This window comes from Oikopleura dioica, chromosome 1 (genome assembly GCF_907165135.1).
Source record: "Oikopleura dioica chromosome 1, OKI2018_I68_1.0, whole genome shotgun sequence".
NCBI lineage: Eukaryota > Metazoa > Chordata > Appendicularia > Copelata > Oikopleuridae > Oikopleura > Oikopleura dioica.
Window position 1 is genome coordinate 2,692,920 of NC_137291.1, and position 17,259 is coordinate 2,710,178.

At 40.6% G+C, this 17,259-nt stretch overlaps 6 protein-coding genes across 6 annotated transcripts; 3 read left to right on the forward strand and 3 right to left on the reverse strand.

The window, feature by feature from the left end:
* Positions 1 to 4,182: 4,182 nt before the first annotated feature.
* Positions 4,183 to 5,123, reverse strand: LOC145711509 (uncharacterized). Its single transcript, XM_081789202.1, has 3 exons — positions 5,070 to 5,123; positions 4,757 to 4,997; positions 4,183 to 4,715 (listed from the first exon to the last, which is right to left on the reverse strand). Exons 1-3 carry the CDS (start codon positions 5,121 to 5,123, stop codon positions 4,183 to 4,185), a joined length of 828 nt encoding a protein of 275 aa, XP_081645328.1.
* Positions 5,124 to 5,613: 490 nt separating this feature from the next.
* LOC145711511 (galactosylceramide sulfotransferase-like) lies at positions 5,614 to 7,023 on the forward strand (the record flags this gene model as incomplete). The annotated part of the gene is given in 4 exon segments (XM_081789203.1): positions 5,614 to 5,824; positions 5,826 to 6,156; positions 6,195 to 6,751; positions 6,794 to 7,023. Coding segments are annotated over 4 exon segments (1,329 nt in total), but the record flags the coding sequence as incomplete, so codon positions are not given.
* A 40-nt stretch (positions 7,024 to 7,063) lies between these two features.
* On the reverse strand, positions 7,064 to 11,032 carry LOC145711512 (uncharacterized). The gene is made up of 7 exons (XM_081789204.1): positions 10,771 to 11,032; positions 10,095 to 10,727; positions 9,428 to 10,053; positions 9,351 to 9,388; positions 8,894 to 9,250; positions 7,482 to 8,834; positions 7,064 to 7,442 (listed from the first exon to the last, which is right to left on the reverse strand). The coding sequence occupies exons 1-7, from the start codon at positions 11,019 to 11,021 to the stop codon at positions 7,065 to 7,067; spliced, it is 3,636 nt and encodes a 1,211-aa protein (XP_081645330.1). The 5' UTR covers positions 11,022 to 11,032; the 3' UTR covers position 7,064.
* Positions 11,033 to 11,265: 233 nt separating this feature from the next.
* On the reverse strand, positions 11,266 to 12,034 carry LOC145711513 (uncharacterized). Its single transcript, XM_081789205.1, has 3 exons — positions 11,997 to 12,034; positions 11,624 to 11,926; positions 11,266 to 11,584 (listed from the first exon to the last, which is right to left on the reverse strand). The coding sequence occupies exons 1-3, from the start codon at positions 12,032 to 12,034 to the stop codon at positions 11,266 to 11,268; spliced, it is 660 nt and encodes a 219-aa protein (XP_081645331.1).
* A 986-nt stretch (positions 12,035 to 13,020) lies between these two features.
* On the forward strand, positions 13,021 to 14,155 carry LOC145711514 (uncharacterized). Its single transcript, XM_081789207.1, has 5 exons — positions 13,021 to 13,109; positions 13,506 to 13,561; positions 13,646 to 13,701; positions 13,832 to 13,963; positions 14,044 to 14,155. The coding sequence occupies exons 1-5, from the start codon at positions 13,028 to 13,030 to the stop codon at positions 14,153 to 14,155; spliced, it is 438 nt and encodes a 145-aa protein (XP_081645333.1). The 5' UTR covers positions 13,021 to 13,027.
* A 134-nt stretch (positions 14,156 to 14,289) lies between these two features.
* On the forward strand, positions 14,290 to 16,954 carry LOC145711515 (uncharacterized). The gene is made up of 10 exons (XM_081789208.1): positions 14,290 to 14,363; positions 14,407 to 14,806; positions 14,873 to 14,997; positions 15,039 to 15,281; positions 15,323 to 15,452; positions 15,697 to 15,907; positions 15,956 to 16,073; positions 16,182 to 16,223; positions 16,382 to 16,545; positions 16,847 to 16,954. The coding sequence occupies exons 2-10, from the start codon at positions 14,418 to 14,420 to the stop codon at positions 16,952 to 16,954; spliced, it is 1,530 nt and encodes a 509-aa protein (XP_081645334.1). The 5' UTR covers positions 14,290 to 14,363; positions 14,407 to 14,417.
* The last annotated feature ends 305 nt before the right edge of the window (positions 16,955 to 17,259 follow it).

Below are 17,259 nucleotides of genomic sequence, written 5' to 3' on the forward strand. Positions count from 1 at the left end.
TCAAATCTCTTAAAATCAACAAATCATTAGGCTTACCGGACTAAATTTCAGCCATTTTTCTAGCTTAGTTTAGAAGAAATATGGCTTATTGTTGGAAAGCCCAAGACCTGGGCTTTCATTTGGTACCCATATCGAGGGGGTTAGGTCATGCCCGCAAGGCAATTTTTGAGGCCGGAAGTACAAAAATAGGCACTAGAACTCTTGCATCAAATTTTTCGATGCATTAAGGCGATCAAGAGCATTTGACAGTCGAGTAATAAGAAAGCTCATACTCTGAGCTTTCTAAAGAGCCCAAAAAATCTAGCTGCCAGTCGGTCTGTGGCCTCCAGCGAGCGCTAGACGTCCAATTTTGGTGCCAAAATTTCGCTAAAATTAGAGACTATTCCACAAAAAAAGTGCCAAAAATGGGGGATAATAGACATTATAATTGATTATTGATTGTCACAAACCCCCCTTGGCAGCCAGATTTCTTGGGCTCTATAGAAAGCTCAGAGTTTGAGCTTTCTAACAAACCTAGGTCTTGGGCTTTCTTGGCCTAGGTCTTGGGCTTTCCAAAAATAGGCCATATAACTGCTAAACTAAGCTAGAAAAAATGGCTGAAATTTAGTCCGGTAAGCCTACAAATCATCTTTCATAGACCAGAGAACAAGCTTTTTTTATTCCTTGAAAAGCTCTTCCAATTTTACCTCCCTGGATGATCAGGAAGAGGAACCCAATCTTCATCTGTCTTTAGATATTCTGATGCACCGTCGACATCTTGACCTGCAATGAGAGCAGGACGGTACTCGTACAATGCAAGAACTCCCTTTTCGTGGTGATAAAGTGCCTTCGGAAGCCTTCTTGATTTGACTCCGTCAAATTCTTCGCAGAAAAATCTTACATGGGCCGAAGGCAAGCAAATAACAGCTTTTTATAAGAATTATGAGTAATGATGATTTACCTTCACCGCCACCATAAGTTGACGTCGCAAGATATCCACTAGTCCAACCATTTCCATTAATTAATCTGTACTGTAATTTTTCGAAGCGACAATTGTTGAAAATAGAGATCTGAATTTTTTTATGCAACAATTAAATGACAACGAGTGCATTACTCTTATACGGAAACTTTCACTTGTAAATATATAAAGCTTGTTCTTAATGACAGCTTGAACTGCTTCGCGAGTGTCATGTGGGGTTTTCATGTTCAAATTCGCGTTTATTGATCCGTCAGACAACAACCCGTAGGGCCGATTTTCTTGAATTTCCTTTTTGGTTGTACTATCTGTAAGAACGAATCTGGGTATGACCATAATTTGATAGAATATCGAAGAAAAGAAGTTTTTTATTTCGAAGATTTGATCAAACTTGTAGATTCGTATTCTTTTTCCGCTTTTGTTTTCATCAAATTGTATATTTAATGAGAAAATTTCCACGCCATTCTTTTTGGGCAAGATAAATAAGAAATATTCAAATATGGCACTCATTAAAAATCATCAAAGCTTGATTTGATCGGAGATGCCGCCTCTTCTTGGAATTTCTATACTCTTTCTTAAGATTATCTCTAACGATCCTTTATGATTGTCATTTTTTTGTCATCTGAATGATTATTTTTCAGGCGAATATTGATAGATGTCCACTTTTATCAGAGCTTTAAATTTCGTAAAATAGAAATAAATAGATAAAAGAATTGATAGAATTTCTTCTTCACCAGTAAGTCATAAAATTTTTGAGTCAATAGAATTATTTTGGTGGATTTTAATTATCAACTCTGATTCCGATTGAAGAGAAAAATTATTGATCAAAACGACATTTTTCTTGAGAAAATCGGATTCGAATACAACCGTGTCATTCGAAATAATCCTTAGACGAAAGAACACCTGCTCATTGGTAAATTCACAAGTTAGAATTTCATGAAAATTCGTCATATTGTCAACTCGTCTGATTTGAAATTGAAAAATCTCATATTCATCGAACCTCATTTCAATCGTTGAAATATGATTGAACTCCTGAAGAGAGACAAAAGCATTGTCTGGAATGATTGTTTTTGCATATGAGGGCGAATTTGCGTTAGCAGACTTGCTAAACATGCGCTGCGAAACCATATTCTTCAAGAGGGTTCAAAATTTTTTGTTTTCAGGGGCCCTGAATCAGGGCGTTCTCAATTAGGTTATAAGCGGATGCGTGTCATTAACCATCGTTTGGGGGTTTGAGTCACTTGCAACGGCTGGGTCAATTGCTACGGTGCGTCAATAGCTACGGTTAAAAAATGATTCCTAGGGACCATAGCAATTGATACGGAGTTTAGGGTTGGCCTCAACCAACGTTCGGTTTGTTAGTCATTTAGAAAATTAGAACAATTTGAAGCTATCTAGGTCGGTCATAACGAGAGTGTGGTATTTTTTTTTGCTTGCAAAAATGATAAAAATATGAAAAAAAAACCATTTTTGGATCTATACACATTAGTCCAACTTTGTGACTTATTTCTTGTTTTTTAAGCGATAAGTGACCACACTCTATTTTCGACCGACCTAGATAGCTTCAGATTCTTGTAATTTTCTTAATTATCGGCAAGCCCTTGGTTGATGCCCACCCTAAACTTTGTGTCAATTGGTATCGTCCCTATGATTCATTTTTAACCCTAGCTATTAACCCACCGTAGCTACTGACGCAAACCCTCCAAACCGTAACTAATGACGCGCACCAGTAATAAGCTAGTTTACTTGAATAGGGAGTGAATTAAGCCCATACAATATGGGCCTAATGATGTGGGCTATTTGCCTATTTCAAACCCTCTTCTTAGCAAAAGCTGGAAAGATATCGTCGTGAAAAGCGAAAAAGGGATTGCTTGTTATATACATCTTGTTTGTTGAATTTTGTTGCACGAAGTCAAGTTCGAATATATCTTTGTAAAATTGAACAAACAATCAAGGAGTAATTTAAAAACGGTAAAAAATTCGTTTGATCCCTTCCAAAATTGTATTTTATCTCAAAAGTCGTATCGAAGACATAATTTTGAAGAAAGAGTCTGTCTTGATTGATGATTCCGTTGACAAAATACTCGCATTCGTCATTGTTGCTTCCAAGCTGATCGGTGAATTTTTATCATTTGGTGCAAAGATCGCCGAGTAGCATATCGATCTCTGTTCATATCTGACGACCGATCCTATCCACTCACTGCCAAGAGTCAAAAATCTTCCATCACTCTCTACTAAGACGGAGTACTGAGTATTTGAGAGAACGATGCTTCTTGTAACTAAGATGAGGAGAAGTCGACCAAGATCAATCTTTCGTATGGTTAAAAAGATCACCATTATCAGAAGTGAATTAGAAGTTTTAACCCATGACATTGGAACAATATGTACTGGATCCATATCTCGAAATTCAATAGGCAATACGATCTCGCCCTTCTTCCACCCTTTTTCAAGTTCTTCCGTTTTACGAATTCGATTGAGCGCCATAGTTGTTGACAATTTTATCCACCGTTCGCCTAACCTCACACTCATGAGGTGAAAAATTCCGTTGAAGCTTACAGAAGACAGCTTTGCGTTTAAATGGTTACTGGCAATGAAGCCCTGTGCTTCCTCAAACCGATCAAGGTTGTAGTCAGGAGCATAAAAATAACATCGATCTGCTCTTTCCGTTGGCGCACAAATAACGACAACAGGAAAAACCTGCTTATCCTTCTCTTTATGTCGAATTTCGATTTGAAATGTACCAATTGATGATCCAAAGTGGAAAACAAAAAGCCAGTTCTTTGAAAAGAATGATAGATTCTGAATTTCTTTATAGAGACTTACTGTCTAAAATATCGATTCGGAACAGAAATCATTAATGATTGACTTTCGGTTAGTCTCAATAAATTTCCTTGCGCGTCAACCAAATAATGCTCTCCCTCGAGAAAAGTTGCACCAATTGACTTTCAAGGTTTTTTTGTCTCATTGATACAGTATCAACGGTAGGGATTAAATGTGTTAAAAAACCTTCATGAAGGATGAAAGAACCGTTGATCAGGTTTTCGCTATTTTGATTCATCCCCGTTGTTAAATCTGCAAATTGAACAGAAAACTCCTTGATTGTACGTTCACGGTCTTGAATTCGACCGGTGATTAATTTTAAATTTAATTCGTTCTCCTTCTCATAAGTTTCTTTTTAAATTTAATGAATTTGTTTAAAGAGAAAATAAATAACTACATGTATTTTTTCAAAAATTATTTTTAAACTTCCCTGTTAAATTTTCTTTTGATTTCTGTAGGTCAAAAACAGGAATCATCTGTTGATCGAACTGAGTTATCTCGCATTTGTAATGGAGACAAGGACAGCCAGTTTTACAATATTTCTCAAACGGACATATTTCTCCAGCAGCATCAGATACTCTTGCGAGCTCAAAGCAAATGTTTTCACATCGAGATGGTAGATTCTTCTTTCTTGATTCCAAAATACGAGTTTTTGAACAAAGATGACGGCAAATTTTCGCGTCGTAAAACTGTTGCTTCTTGCAGCGGAGTAAGTTAATCCTGTTGTCTTCTTCAGTAAACTGAGCGGGCTCAAGTTTTTCATCAGGGATTTTAACGGCTGGTTCGGGGAGGACGAACTTTCTGGTTTCACGACATTGCTTCATCAAATGTCCACAGATGTCCATCGATTCAGTCCGGACGCATTTCTTGTAATTACGGTGGCAGGTCGAAGTAAGAAAAGTTTGAACGCCACGTGATCTCTCCAAAGACTGGTAATTTGCTAGGGAAACATAAATTTCAATACCCATTCGATTCTCTTACTGATAAGCATGATCGTGATCCAGAAAAGAGAGCCAAGAGTCAAATAAGTGTATTGCTGCTTGTTAGTTGCGAATCCATGCTTAGCAAGACTAACGCTTTCGTTAATTTTTTTCACAAAAGTTTTCTTTTCCAAATCATGCTTTTGAGTATGAATACTTCTAGTCGACAGGACTTCTTCTGGGAACAAGTAATATTTATTTTTGCTCTTTCTTATAACTCCAATACATTGACAGTCCAAGCACTTAATCACTTGGTTAAAAAAACTTAGTCAATCATTTATTTTTCAATCCTTGCTATAAGTTATAAACTGTACTTGAACTCTTTTTTGGTAAATCGGAACCGATTGTTTCTCGTTTGAAATCACCATTTAAAAAGTAGCATAAATTTCGATTCTGAAAGAGTTTGTGAAGGGAAAATTTCAAAGTCGCTCTTGACTTCGACATTTTGACACTTTGCTATTTCACTTTCTGCTTGTAGTGCGCTTTTGAATATCATTTGTTAGTAACGATTGGGTTTTGACTTTTACGAATCGCAGGGAATTATCTCTTGAATTTTTTTGGCTTTATTTGGAAATAAAAAGAAAATTCTTCTATAAAAACTCTTGAAAAGCTACAATAAAATAACCATTAATAAAAACTCATCCTTACTAGTTTGAAAACAAACAAGACATAAATCAAGTCTCATAAATTCCGACATGCTATTCCGTAATTATACTTGCGCTCAGAAGAAAATTGGCAATTTTCCTTTACAACGCCACTATTTAAAGCATCGAAATTATTGTTTATTTCGCCGCCGGTCCTGAATTGCCAAGTTCCGCCATTGCTCAGGCGCCTTGAAAAAATAAACATGATGAAAAATATCTTTCTAACTTTTTTGCTTCAATTTTTGTTCTAATTATCGTTTATATTTTTGAATTTAAAGAGCTTGAATTCGAGTTTTCAGTTGACAAAATAGCGCAGATAGAGAGAGTAAACGAAGAAATAAACGAAATTTCGACGTCAGCGAAAAAGTGCACGCCTTTGAAAAGTTATGTTTTCCTGAAAAAACACAAATGCGCTTCGAGTTCATTCCAGGGAGGATTTTAGAGCTGATCGAAAGCAAAGATTTTTAGCGGAAAAAATCCCCGAAAAGACGATTTTCAAACGATACGGCGATGAAAATGGAATCGGCGCCGCAATCCCCTACTACGGCTCTTACGGCGGCGGATATCCAGCCCGTTTTCAACCTCAATTTTTCAAACCTCCGATTATTTTCACCAACCAATCTATCCGATGCCACCATCGATTCAATCCTGATATCGAGCCTGGGCTTTTTCCCGGGGCGAAATTCTTCACTTCTATAAGAGAGCCATTCGAAGCCTTCAAGAGCAATTTTAACTACCACTACGGAAGATTTTTCAAGTAAAATTGCTTCCGTTATTTGTAAAGAAATTTTTCAGCGAGAAAAATTTGGAGCGACGGGAGCGCTGGTGCACTGTTGGCTGCTGGGGCGAGCCGTTTCGCTCGATCGTCGGTAAATTGAACGTTTCAGCGGCTGAATACCTCGATGTCGTTGAGAAGAAAGGACTGCCAGCTGACGAGAAGACTCCTTGGTTATTTCGAGCGAAGAATTTTCAAGGCTTCGAGCTCGGAATGGATCACAACAACTTCGACATCAAATACATTTATGATGAGATTCTGAGACTCGATGACATTTTCGACCTCGTCATGGTTCAAGAGTATTTCTTCGAATCCCTTGTTCTTCTTGCTGAAGAACTTTGCACAAGTTTCAAAACACTGTATGCTTCGACAGATAGGATGGTCTCAATGCCAAGATTGAAGGAAAAGAACTCGAATGCGAAATTCACGGACCAACAAATGAAAACCTTTCGAAAAGACAATATCCAAGATTATGCTATTTATGAATTTTTCAATAAAACTCTTTGGGAGAAGATCGACAGATATGGACATGAAAGAATGAAAAAAGATGTCGAGAAACTGAAAATGATCTACAAAGGTAACCGCTTATTTCATTTTTATGAATTTTTCATCGTTCAAGAATGCGATGAGGATGAATCATTGTGTGGAATAGAAAAAAGACGCGAGCCAAGTGGAAAAGCCGAATTCGACCCTGGAACAAAGAAAGAACTGCTTCAGCTAATGGCGGAGAATGGTGGAGCTTGCGCGACGGGGGTCTTCCCTAAATTACGAGCGGGGAACCAACAGGCTGCGACTATGTGGACAGAGAGCTCACATGATTCCCGAGAAGCACGAAAGAAAATTGTATAGTTCTGTATCTACTGATATTTATTCAATAAAAGTCATCAAGTTCAAAGAGAAAAAGCAGCTAAGAGCCCCTGGAATCCAGCATTATAGTCGATTGCCACCTCATTCGCGACATAATCCGATCGATCATTGACGAAAACATCAGTCAGTGTTCTTGGGCCTCCACAGAGAGCTCCATAGAGAGTCCAGTGATTTGGACCGGAAGAGTGGAAGTTATTCCAGCCACAAGCATTGGGGTAAGGAGGACAGCTTGAAGCGGTATGGTGGGGTGAGTGGGGCGATTTCGGACCATGACCGACGACGAGAGAGGCTTGGATTCCGTCGATCACCGGATGTCCGTTTGGTCCGTTTCCAAGAACGTAATCAAGCTGGCTCTTTGCGAAGGTTCCGTATTGAGCAGAAAGACCAAGATCGGAAGCCACCTGAAAGAATTAACAAAATTGGCATCATGGAAGACTCACCTTGAGAATGAAGCCTGCATTGCACGCATGTCTCGCAGATCCCCATTCTTGAATATGCACAAGACCTCCTGGAGTTGAGGGTCTGTTTTGTAGGGCATTGTAGAATTGTTGGATCTTGGCTGAATAAGTGCTTGCATCAGAATCGCCAGCAAGAGTCAGGACATCGTACATCATGACATTTGCGCCCTCTCCCTTGTTGTCCCATGAAAATTCACTTGCCGAACCTGGATTGAAGGAAGAAAAGAGAGATTTTGCCTGCGCAACGTCGGAGTTAAATGATGCACTATCGACAACGTAGCTCGCTCGGGCAATGGAAGCTCCAGCAAAAACGATTTCATCGTTGTATCCAGACCAGGAATCGTAAAATGGAGAGGCGCCGACAATGTTTTCGGAGTATTTGCCAAGATTGGTTGTTGCAAAATCAAGCAGCTCACGCGCCCTGCTGAGGAGATCCGCTGCATAAGCAGGATCAGAGTCGTAGAAAACTAGCGCAGCAGTGGAGAAAAGTGATGAAACTCCAGCGGCAAGGTCTGATCCAGGGTTTGAAGGGGTGATCTTCACAGCTGGTCGAACCATGTTCATTTCTTCAGGGCGATCCCAGAAAGCGTGGTCGAGATTGCCATCACCGACTTGAGCGTACAACTCGTTGGGCGCGATATGGCATCGGACAAAATAATCGACTCCCCATTTGAACACTCGGAGGGCATTTTCATACTCACCGGCGGCTTCATATCCGGCTTTGTATTGATGAAGACCCCATCCGAGAGTTTGCATGGCCATTGAAGCTGGGAAATGAAATTTGACGAAATCACCAGCGTCGTAAAATCCACCAGTAAGATCGACTCCGACATCGCAACCATCAGTGATAGTGGCGTCTCCTCGCCAAGGGACGCGATGCCAGGCGGGCAAGGGACCTGCCATTTGGGCTTCGTAGAAGAGGATGCTCTTCTCAAGAGCACCTTGATAGTCAAGCCAGCTTGTAGAGCCAACGGAAGTCTGAGCAGGACTTGGAGGAAGAACTCCCTGAGGGCCGTTGCAGTCTTGTGGACCAGTTGTGGTGGTGGTCGTTGTTGTTGTCGTTGGTGGACCTGTGTAAGGCGTTGTGGTGGTCGTTGTCGTTGTTGTAGTTGTTGTTGGCCCTTGGGTGGTAGTCGTCGTTGGTGGGAAGTTTCCATCAGGATAGACGCCGTCTGGCAGACAGACCTTTAGGCTGTTTGGTAGGAGTGCAGTTAGTGACGCCTCTGTTACGTAAGAAGAAGCAACTTGACCCTCGAAGACGAATTCGATCGGGTTGACGTTCCACTTGTTGTCGAAAAGCATATCCCAATTCAGCGCTTCTGACGCAGTTACAGGGTCTTTTATAGAGTTTCATTTAGGATCATTCGAAAATAAAAACTTGCGGTAAAACTCAGTCCTGGATTGTTTACGGTATTACCCCATGTTTCGATCGAATTCACGGGCCATTTGAAATTGACCTTCACCAAAAAGGTATCTGTCATGCCAGTAAGCGGGATATTCGGACGGGCTTGGAAGTGATAGTTTCCTGAGTTTTCCCAGAAATTCGTGATTTCCATCGAATATTGCTCCGAGGACAAAGAGAAACAGTTAAGATCGCCAGAAGTACTCGTTGTTGTAGTTGTTGATGGACCAGGGGTCGTTGTTGTCGTCGTAGTTGGACCAGCTGGTGTAGTGGTTTTTGTTGTCGATGTTGATGTTGGACCTGTCGTAGTCGTGGTTGAAGTTTGTGTTGTAGTTGTGGTCGTCGTAACCTATGAAAGGATATACTAAGTAAAAGAATAGCTACAAATTCTGCTGCCAAATCCTTTCCTGACTGGTGATATCGAGAATCCAGGGGACGATCGAAGACACTTTTGTGAACACTGATGGTCGATTTGGCCCGACACATCCTAAAAATGATAAAGAAAAATCGCTGATCGATGATTCACCTGAAGTTCCCCAAGATAAAAGACCGGAGAGAACGGGTTTGCCGCCCATATCGCAAACAAGAGGGCTTCCAACATCACCATTGCAGATGTCCTTTGTTCCGTCAAACATTGAATCAGGAACACCAGCGCAGAACTCTGAGTTCTCATTTATATTTCCATACCCGAGCCCGGCGCAGTAGTTATTCGGAAAGTAGTTGACCGGAGAAGCATGAAGATTTTGAAGATTCTCAGATGCGGCTCTTATCGATCCCCAGCCGGAAACGTAGCACATAGCACCATCTTCCGGCATATCATTTGAGATGCAAGCTGGTTCGTAGACTGATTGACCCGATGTAGTGATTTTTCCAATATTGATCAAGCAAGCATCATTTCCAGTCCACTCGCCAAATTTGAGGTAATCGTCATGGATGAAAATGTTGCTGCTGGTTATCGTGATTTCGCCGGCATCGTAGTTTTGAAGGTTGAAATCTCCAACTTTTGCGATGATCGTGTTCCTGTTATCACAGCATTGGGCAGAAGTGAGGACCCAATCAGGAGAATCAGCATTGTTTTTGCTGATAAGAGCACCTGAGCAGATGAATTCTCCGGTTGGGTCGAAGAGGGGTACTTGCCATCGATAGGTCTCTCTAGAAATAAGTCATCAAAAGTGATCTTTGTTGAAGTTTACCTAGGAGCTTCAGATCCTCCAAAAATCTTGGGCCCAGGTCTTCCCTTGACGGATCCATAGCCAGCGGGGTCTAGGGGATTGTGACACGTCATCTGATTAGGCAAATGCGCTCCATTATCCTCCCACGTAGGGGGCGCGACGGGGGCATTCGTCGTTGTCGTCGTGAATGTTGTTGTCGTGGTCGATGTCGTTGTAGTTGTTGGCTGAGGAGCTTCATCCCAATCCGGCGTTTGAAGATATCGCTGATAAAGATAGCATTTTGAGTAGTCCGCTTCTTCGAAACCAAAATCATCGTCAGCCATTGTGGCGATTCCCACATTCGAAAAACACTGGTAGTAGTCATCATGCACTACATTTGAATTTGGCGGATCAAGTGGATCGAAATCGGGGTCAACTCCGCTCATAGTGAAAAAGAATCGATCTTTTCCTTTTGTTAGGAAATCGCCTTCGAGGAATCGTGATCGTCGGAATTGAACAACTGCAGCTTCCTTGGTTTTGGATCCGTCGGCGGGGAGCTCGTAGTACTGTGCTTCGGTGAAGTAGTTATCATCGGTACGATCCCAGACATTGATGGTGATGGTTCCGTCGCCGATTGCACGGAGGATCGGCCGTTTACAGTAAGTTCTGTCGAATCTAAAGAGAAAGGAAAGAGGTAAAAAGAAGAGTCAAGAAAAACCTGAGCATGCCAACATATCCATCCTCTTTGTTCAAATACGGCAAGCCCCATTTCAATGCAACCATCTGCGCCGTGAAAGAAAATTCACTCTTCCCCATGTCTTTGTACATGACATTATCTCCCCGCCCGAGCCAATCAAACGAACACGAATTTTTGCAAAGCATCGTCGACTCTGGTTTTGTTCCATCTTCGTAGCAAGAGCCCTTGTTCCAAGCCCTTGCGGATGCGAGAACGCAGCCTAATATCTTCATTTCTCTCTTTTTTCTCTGACTTCTGCAATAATCGAAAGAAAACTCACTTATCAAGCTTGATATTTCTCGGCCAAAGCGTCGGACATGCGATATCAAGTCGGAGATGAAATTGATTTGCGGTATATTTTGATGAAAAATCAAAATCTATTTTTAGTTGGAACATCAGAGTTATGAAAAAGGGGAAAAAACTAATTGAGAACAAGCTTTTATATTTACAGAAATATACAAAATTTCAATTTCAACTTTATATAAAATGCAGATTTTCTCTTTCCTTCAGCCTCGTCGACCTATTATCGAACCACTGAAGCCATCTTTTCGGATGAGTCACTCTCCTCCGCGAAGTCTGCCGACAAAGTTGATCTTGTCGAGAAATGATCGCCGTCAAAATCGACATGATTTTGGTCGATGTTGTCGCGGAATTGATCTGATTCAAGAAAAGTGGCGGAATGTCGCTGTTTTCAAGCGAGCTTCCTTGTGGGAGATAACAAGGACGAAGTTTTGATTTTCGATCTTGATCGGCAAAAACATGGGTGATCAGCTTGTTGAATTTTTCGATGATACGGCTTAATACAGGTTGAGATCTTAATTTTTTTCTCTTCAACCTTTGAAGACTTTGATTTCCTCCAACTTGCTCTCTTCTTTTGATAAGCAATTCATATCTTCTCTTCACTGTTTCGATAAAACCGACCTTAACCCTTTGCTTTTTCTTCTTTTTCCGACTCTGTCTCTTTTTCCTTGTCGTTGTGGTTGTAGTTGTCGTTGTTGTTTTTATTTGCGATCTCCATTCAAGGTCGAAGCCATAGTGCTTCCCGGAATAGCCTTCGAAATAGACCCCTAAGTTGCCCGAATCGACATTTGTCCAATTCATGAATTCATTATCCGCTATTCGACGGTTCGAATATTTTCTAAAAATTCAAAAAAAAAAAATTTTCTGCGAAAAAAAATTCGAATTTGGGGACATTTTTCTTAGGGAACCGTTTCTTGGCAAATCCAGCCAAGTTCTTTGTGTCCATCATAGAGCTGAATATTATCAAACAAGCAATTTTGAGTTACCTTGAGTTCCATCTTTTTGATCCGAAACTCGATCGGTTCTGGAGATGTGACAGTGTACATACATCCGAATCCAGCGGCGTAAGGGTGCTCTGATGAGATTTCACCGGAGGTACTTTAGAGGGTTAAACGCGTTAAACTGATCAGATGGCCGTTAGATTTTGTTTGGTCAATAAGAAAATTGCGTAAATGAAAAATTTGATTGATAAAAAATTATCCACCCAAGCGATTTTCCAAAAACGTTTTCAAATTTATTTGAAAAGCAAACATCAATATTTCTAACAAAAAAAAAGTTTTTTCATAAGTTTGTCGAAAAAATTATTTTAAAGTTCAACCTATCCTATCCCAATTACCACAATGCTGCATTGGGAGAACATCCGGTGCACTTTCGGCAGAATTATCAACTTGTTCGAATTGAATTCGTTTTATTTGCACTCAACACTGTCAAAAAATACCTTTATTAGCCAGGTCATAGATTTCCTGAAGAATTCGATCCGTTCCTGTATCTTTTGCCGCTGTCGACCCAGAACTAAAAGAGGGAATCGCTGCTGACACCCTTAGCAGTCCAAAAAGACAGAACCAATCGACTCTCATCGACTTCTTTTTCTGCTTCTCTTGTTAGAAAATCACTTTTGCTTCTTCAGAAATTTTGAATAAGCGACAAAAAATTGCAAAATTTTATTCCGAACACGTTTACTTTTTCGAGCGTAAACTTTCATGATAACGGTACAGCGCCACCAGCGCAAATCCGCGGGTACCAGCGCGCGCGGTTCAGTATTTCTGGTTTTCTAGAATTTGTCTGATGACCTTTTGGCTGGAAAAGAATGAGGTTATTCGAAGCAATATTTGATTGAGTAAACTTAAGGGTATCTCAAAGAATTGCTCATGGGAAGCAACAGTTGCTCATATTTGACCTCCAGCGCCAAATCAAAAAGACAAATCTTTTATCTAAAAAAATGAGAGCAGTAGGCTTGCTCCCCTTGCTAAATGCCTTTACAATCGAGCATGGAAGTTCGAAAGGCGAATTTACAATAAGAGGTAGTAAAGAGCACACACGGCATGTCTAAATTCGGGGAACTCTTCAAAAGTGAATATTTCAAAAAGAGTCCTAAAATAGTTGCCCGGAAATCCACAGAAGCCTCATAAATATTCATTTTTAAAGACGTAGAGATGGTTTTATATTAACAATCGCGTGCACTTTTTGGCCGAAATCGGGTGGGAAAATCGATCAAAAAGGAAAATTATGTATTTTTTTCAAAAATTTTTCGTTGAAAAGATACAGCGAAAACGGCATCTGAATTTTTCCACACGTTTCGGAACGTATACCTGTTTTCTCCACGTAAAAACAAATAGTTGCCAAAACAAGGCCCCTTGTTTAGAGGAGAAAACAGCTTTGCTGGCCTCAAAACTGGTTTTGCATAATTTTCTGTTTAGGGGGCGATGCGGCCTTTGACTCCATCGGCGGTTTTCTTTGGGCTGATGGACGCCAGGTGAGTTCTTTTTTATCATCTGTCTGAGCTTGAAGACGCTTTTTGACTCAAAAATTGATATTGACGGAAGTCCATTTTTTTCAGTTTCACCTTGGAGATGGATCACTCGAAGTGTACGCAGAAGATACGGTATCCGGAAGGTTCGTTCGTTTACAATTAAATAATTATCACAGACCCCAAATCCGCCTCTCCAACGTGAATTTTGCTCTCCCGAAATAAGGATAATAACTTTTCGAAAAGCTTGTTTTTTAAATCTTTCTTCAAATTAAGGGATGAATTCGGCGACTATGAACTTTTACGATGGCGAGCAAAGGCGGAAAATGAGGAAGAGGAAATTTTGGTCGAATTTTTCATCAGAAATTATGAAAAAAGAGACATCATCGTTTTTGAACAACATTTTATGTAAGTTGGCGAAATTCGAGCGCGAAAAAACGCGCTGATCCGTCTAAAAACGTGATTTTTTTATCGGGCGAATTCAATAGCTCCGGACACGATAGCCAAGCTGTTAGCGAAGAAGACGGGATGGATACGATTTGCACCGCTTTTCCGATGATTCGCGTGCCTAAGCTTTGGTTCAGCAAAATTGATTTTTGAGCCGGATTTTCACGATGATGTTGAACTTGAAGGTTAGGAAGATGAAGGATTTGGATATATAACGCCGGGAGGAAATATGATGGGAAAGGCTTAAATTTCGTGCTTTTTTTCGAATTGAAGAAAATAATGCTAATCCCGGTTAATAAAGGTGCAACACGTATCTCGTTTGGGCCGTGGCATGATCTTCCAGAAACGCTCTCCGAAAACGGTGCGGCTTACGGTTAGATTATCCGCCTCACACTTTCTCTTAGAAGCGACCTTCATGGACGGACGTGAAGGTGGATTTGCGACCATTTTTACGAAAGATTTCTCGACTGTTTGGACTTCTCTATCCGAGCCGATGTCTCAATACATCCAGATTCTCACCGATCCAATCACGAATCAACAAACAATGTCTTTCGGAACCATGGGAGGTGTTAAACACATTCCAGCTGGCCACATCACTAGAACCGTCCTGGTCGGAGGCGATGGAATCAAAGAAGGAATCGAAAACTGGGGCGAGTTTTTCAGAAAATTTCACGAAAAAAGTTCGGCAAAAAGAGACGCGTTCCTCGAAATGCGATACTTGGGATATTATACAGACGCCGGAGCTTATTATTATTATAACACGGAGCCAGGGCTGAATTATGAAGAAACTTTTGATTATATACGGTAAGAAGGGAGGAGTTTCGAAGGAAATCATTAATCCCCAATCTTCCGCCACACTTTTTCTTTTAGAAAATACGCCGATGAAACCAGTTTTCCGATCCGATTCGCTCAGTATGACTCTTGGTTCTACCCCCATGGCGAGGGAAATGGATTGCTAGAATGGGAAATTCGAACTGACGATGGATACTTTCCGAGTAAAAACTTGAAGTACTGTATGGAATGTTATGTTCTTTAGACGGCGGCGAGGCAGCATATGCAAATCACAATGTCCCAATAGTGGCCCACAACCGGTGGTTTGGACCGGACGCGGTTTATGCCAAAGAAAACGGGGGCGATTACGATTGGGTTCTTGAAGACAATAGAAAACGTGATAAAATGCAAGATTTTCCATTTTATTTATGTTATTCAAATCACGGAAAAAGAGTCGATCTTCCAATAGGCCCACCAGGCTCTGGAGTAGGACCATATTCATTTCCCAGTAAAACGAATCAGAAAGGAATAAATTTTTGATCTGTTTAGACGACACGAGTTTTTGGCCGGATTTTCTGGCTAATCGGCGCCAATGGGGGCTCAAAACGTACGAGCAAGATTGGATGGACGTTCAAATAAATAGAATGAATGCGACTCAACAAGACCTTGCTCTCGGAAGGTAAAGACTCCCTCTTCTTCGATGAGTCATTGTGACTCATAATTTATAAGTCATAATTTATGAGTTATATTTTATGAGTCATAATTCATGACTTATAAAATATAAGTTATATATTATATAACCCATAAATTATGAGTCATATTTTATGAATCATAATTCATGAGTCATAATTTATGACTCGTCATGATATGAGTCTGTAAGACGATAACTACGCTTCAATTTACTTTTGAATAACAATTTTCAGAGATAACTGGCGGCAAATGGACTGGGCTGCTGAGCTGAAATACCTGGATATACAATACTGTCTTACTCTTCCACGTTTCGTCCTGTTTTCAACTGAACTTGACAACGTCTCCCACGCTCGTGGCTCGCCAGATTATGCTTACAACTTCCTCCAGTGGAATATCGGCTTTCAGTCGCTCTGGGGAGAGGCTGCCGGTCTCGCTGTTTTAAAAGTATTGAGAAAAACGGGACGAAAAAAATCGGGATGAGAATATTTTCAGGACACGTTCCACTCGGTTCATGTCCAGCCGGAAGTAGAGGCGGATGGAGATGTTCCAGGCGACATTTTCAATGAACATTTTCCGGATTTACATGCTGCTGTTTCCACTTTTTCCTCCGGTTAGTTCGAAGACCGTCTTAGAGGGAGAAAAAAGCGTTGAGGATTATTTCAGCTTATGAAGAGATAAAGTAACTGATAAGAATCTAGGGCGTTATGTTTTTTTTCAGGCCCGGTTGTTCCTGGAGATCGAATCGGCTTCGAGGAAAGGGGTTCTTAATCCTTTTTAAAAATCATAATTTTCACCATAAAATCATGGCCACCCTCGGCAAGGATCGTCTTCTCATCGACAAAAGCATCAACTCCGACGGCCTCATCCTCCGCCTCGGCAACTCCATGAAACCTATCAACTCCGAAATGCAGCGAAAAGCGCGAAATGACTGGGACGGCCCAGCCAGCCAAGAGCCAGGAGAAAATCTCCACATCTTCGGAAACCGATTCGGCGCTCAAATTTGGTCGGCAAAGTCGACATTCGGGAAATTTGAAGGATCAGCTGTTTTGTACGCGAGTTTGCTGGAGGAGTATGAAACGAATGCCGAAGATTTGGAAATGGACTCTGAAAGGAACGGGCTAAAATTAAAGGGGATACAAGGAAGGAAATTCAGGACAATTTATATTTGAGATAAACACAGTGCCGCCCTGTTTTTTTCTTCTTTACAAAATAGTTTTAAAAAGAAGAATTTCTTTCTTTTTTGCTGCAAATGCGACATAATCCGTTATAAAAAGTTTAATTTTGAGCTAACAACTCCCGTTTGAATAAAAAAAAATTGAAAAATCATTTGAGTCAAAATTTCATTTTTTTTTTCAATTTTTTTGAGTCAAATCTCAATTTTAGCCTTCAAAAAGCTATATTTTCGAAGGATATCCCGAACAAAATTTAGAAGTTCGTCTATCCGCCGCATCAATCAAATTGCCAGGGACGGGGATAAAAGCTCACTTTTGAAAATACATCTGTTCGATTTGCATGAAATTCGTTATCGCGCACGTGTTGCGCTCAATCCCTGCTCAAGTGGCGAACCGGTGGGGATTGTTGTATTCGGCGCCGATTAAATGCTTTGAAAATGGAAAGAAGCTTGTCATTTTTGGGGAGATGGGCAAATGGAGTTATCTCAGTCCGCAAGTCAGGAAGTCTTTTTTGTTTTCCTAGGTATAATTCTATTTCTAGAGAATCAAGCAAATAAACGATTATGGGAGCTTCTTGACGATAGAACTTTTCGGTGCGATTGGAGAGGAAATTGAGTTTACAAC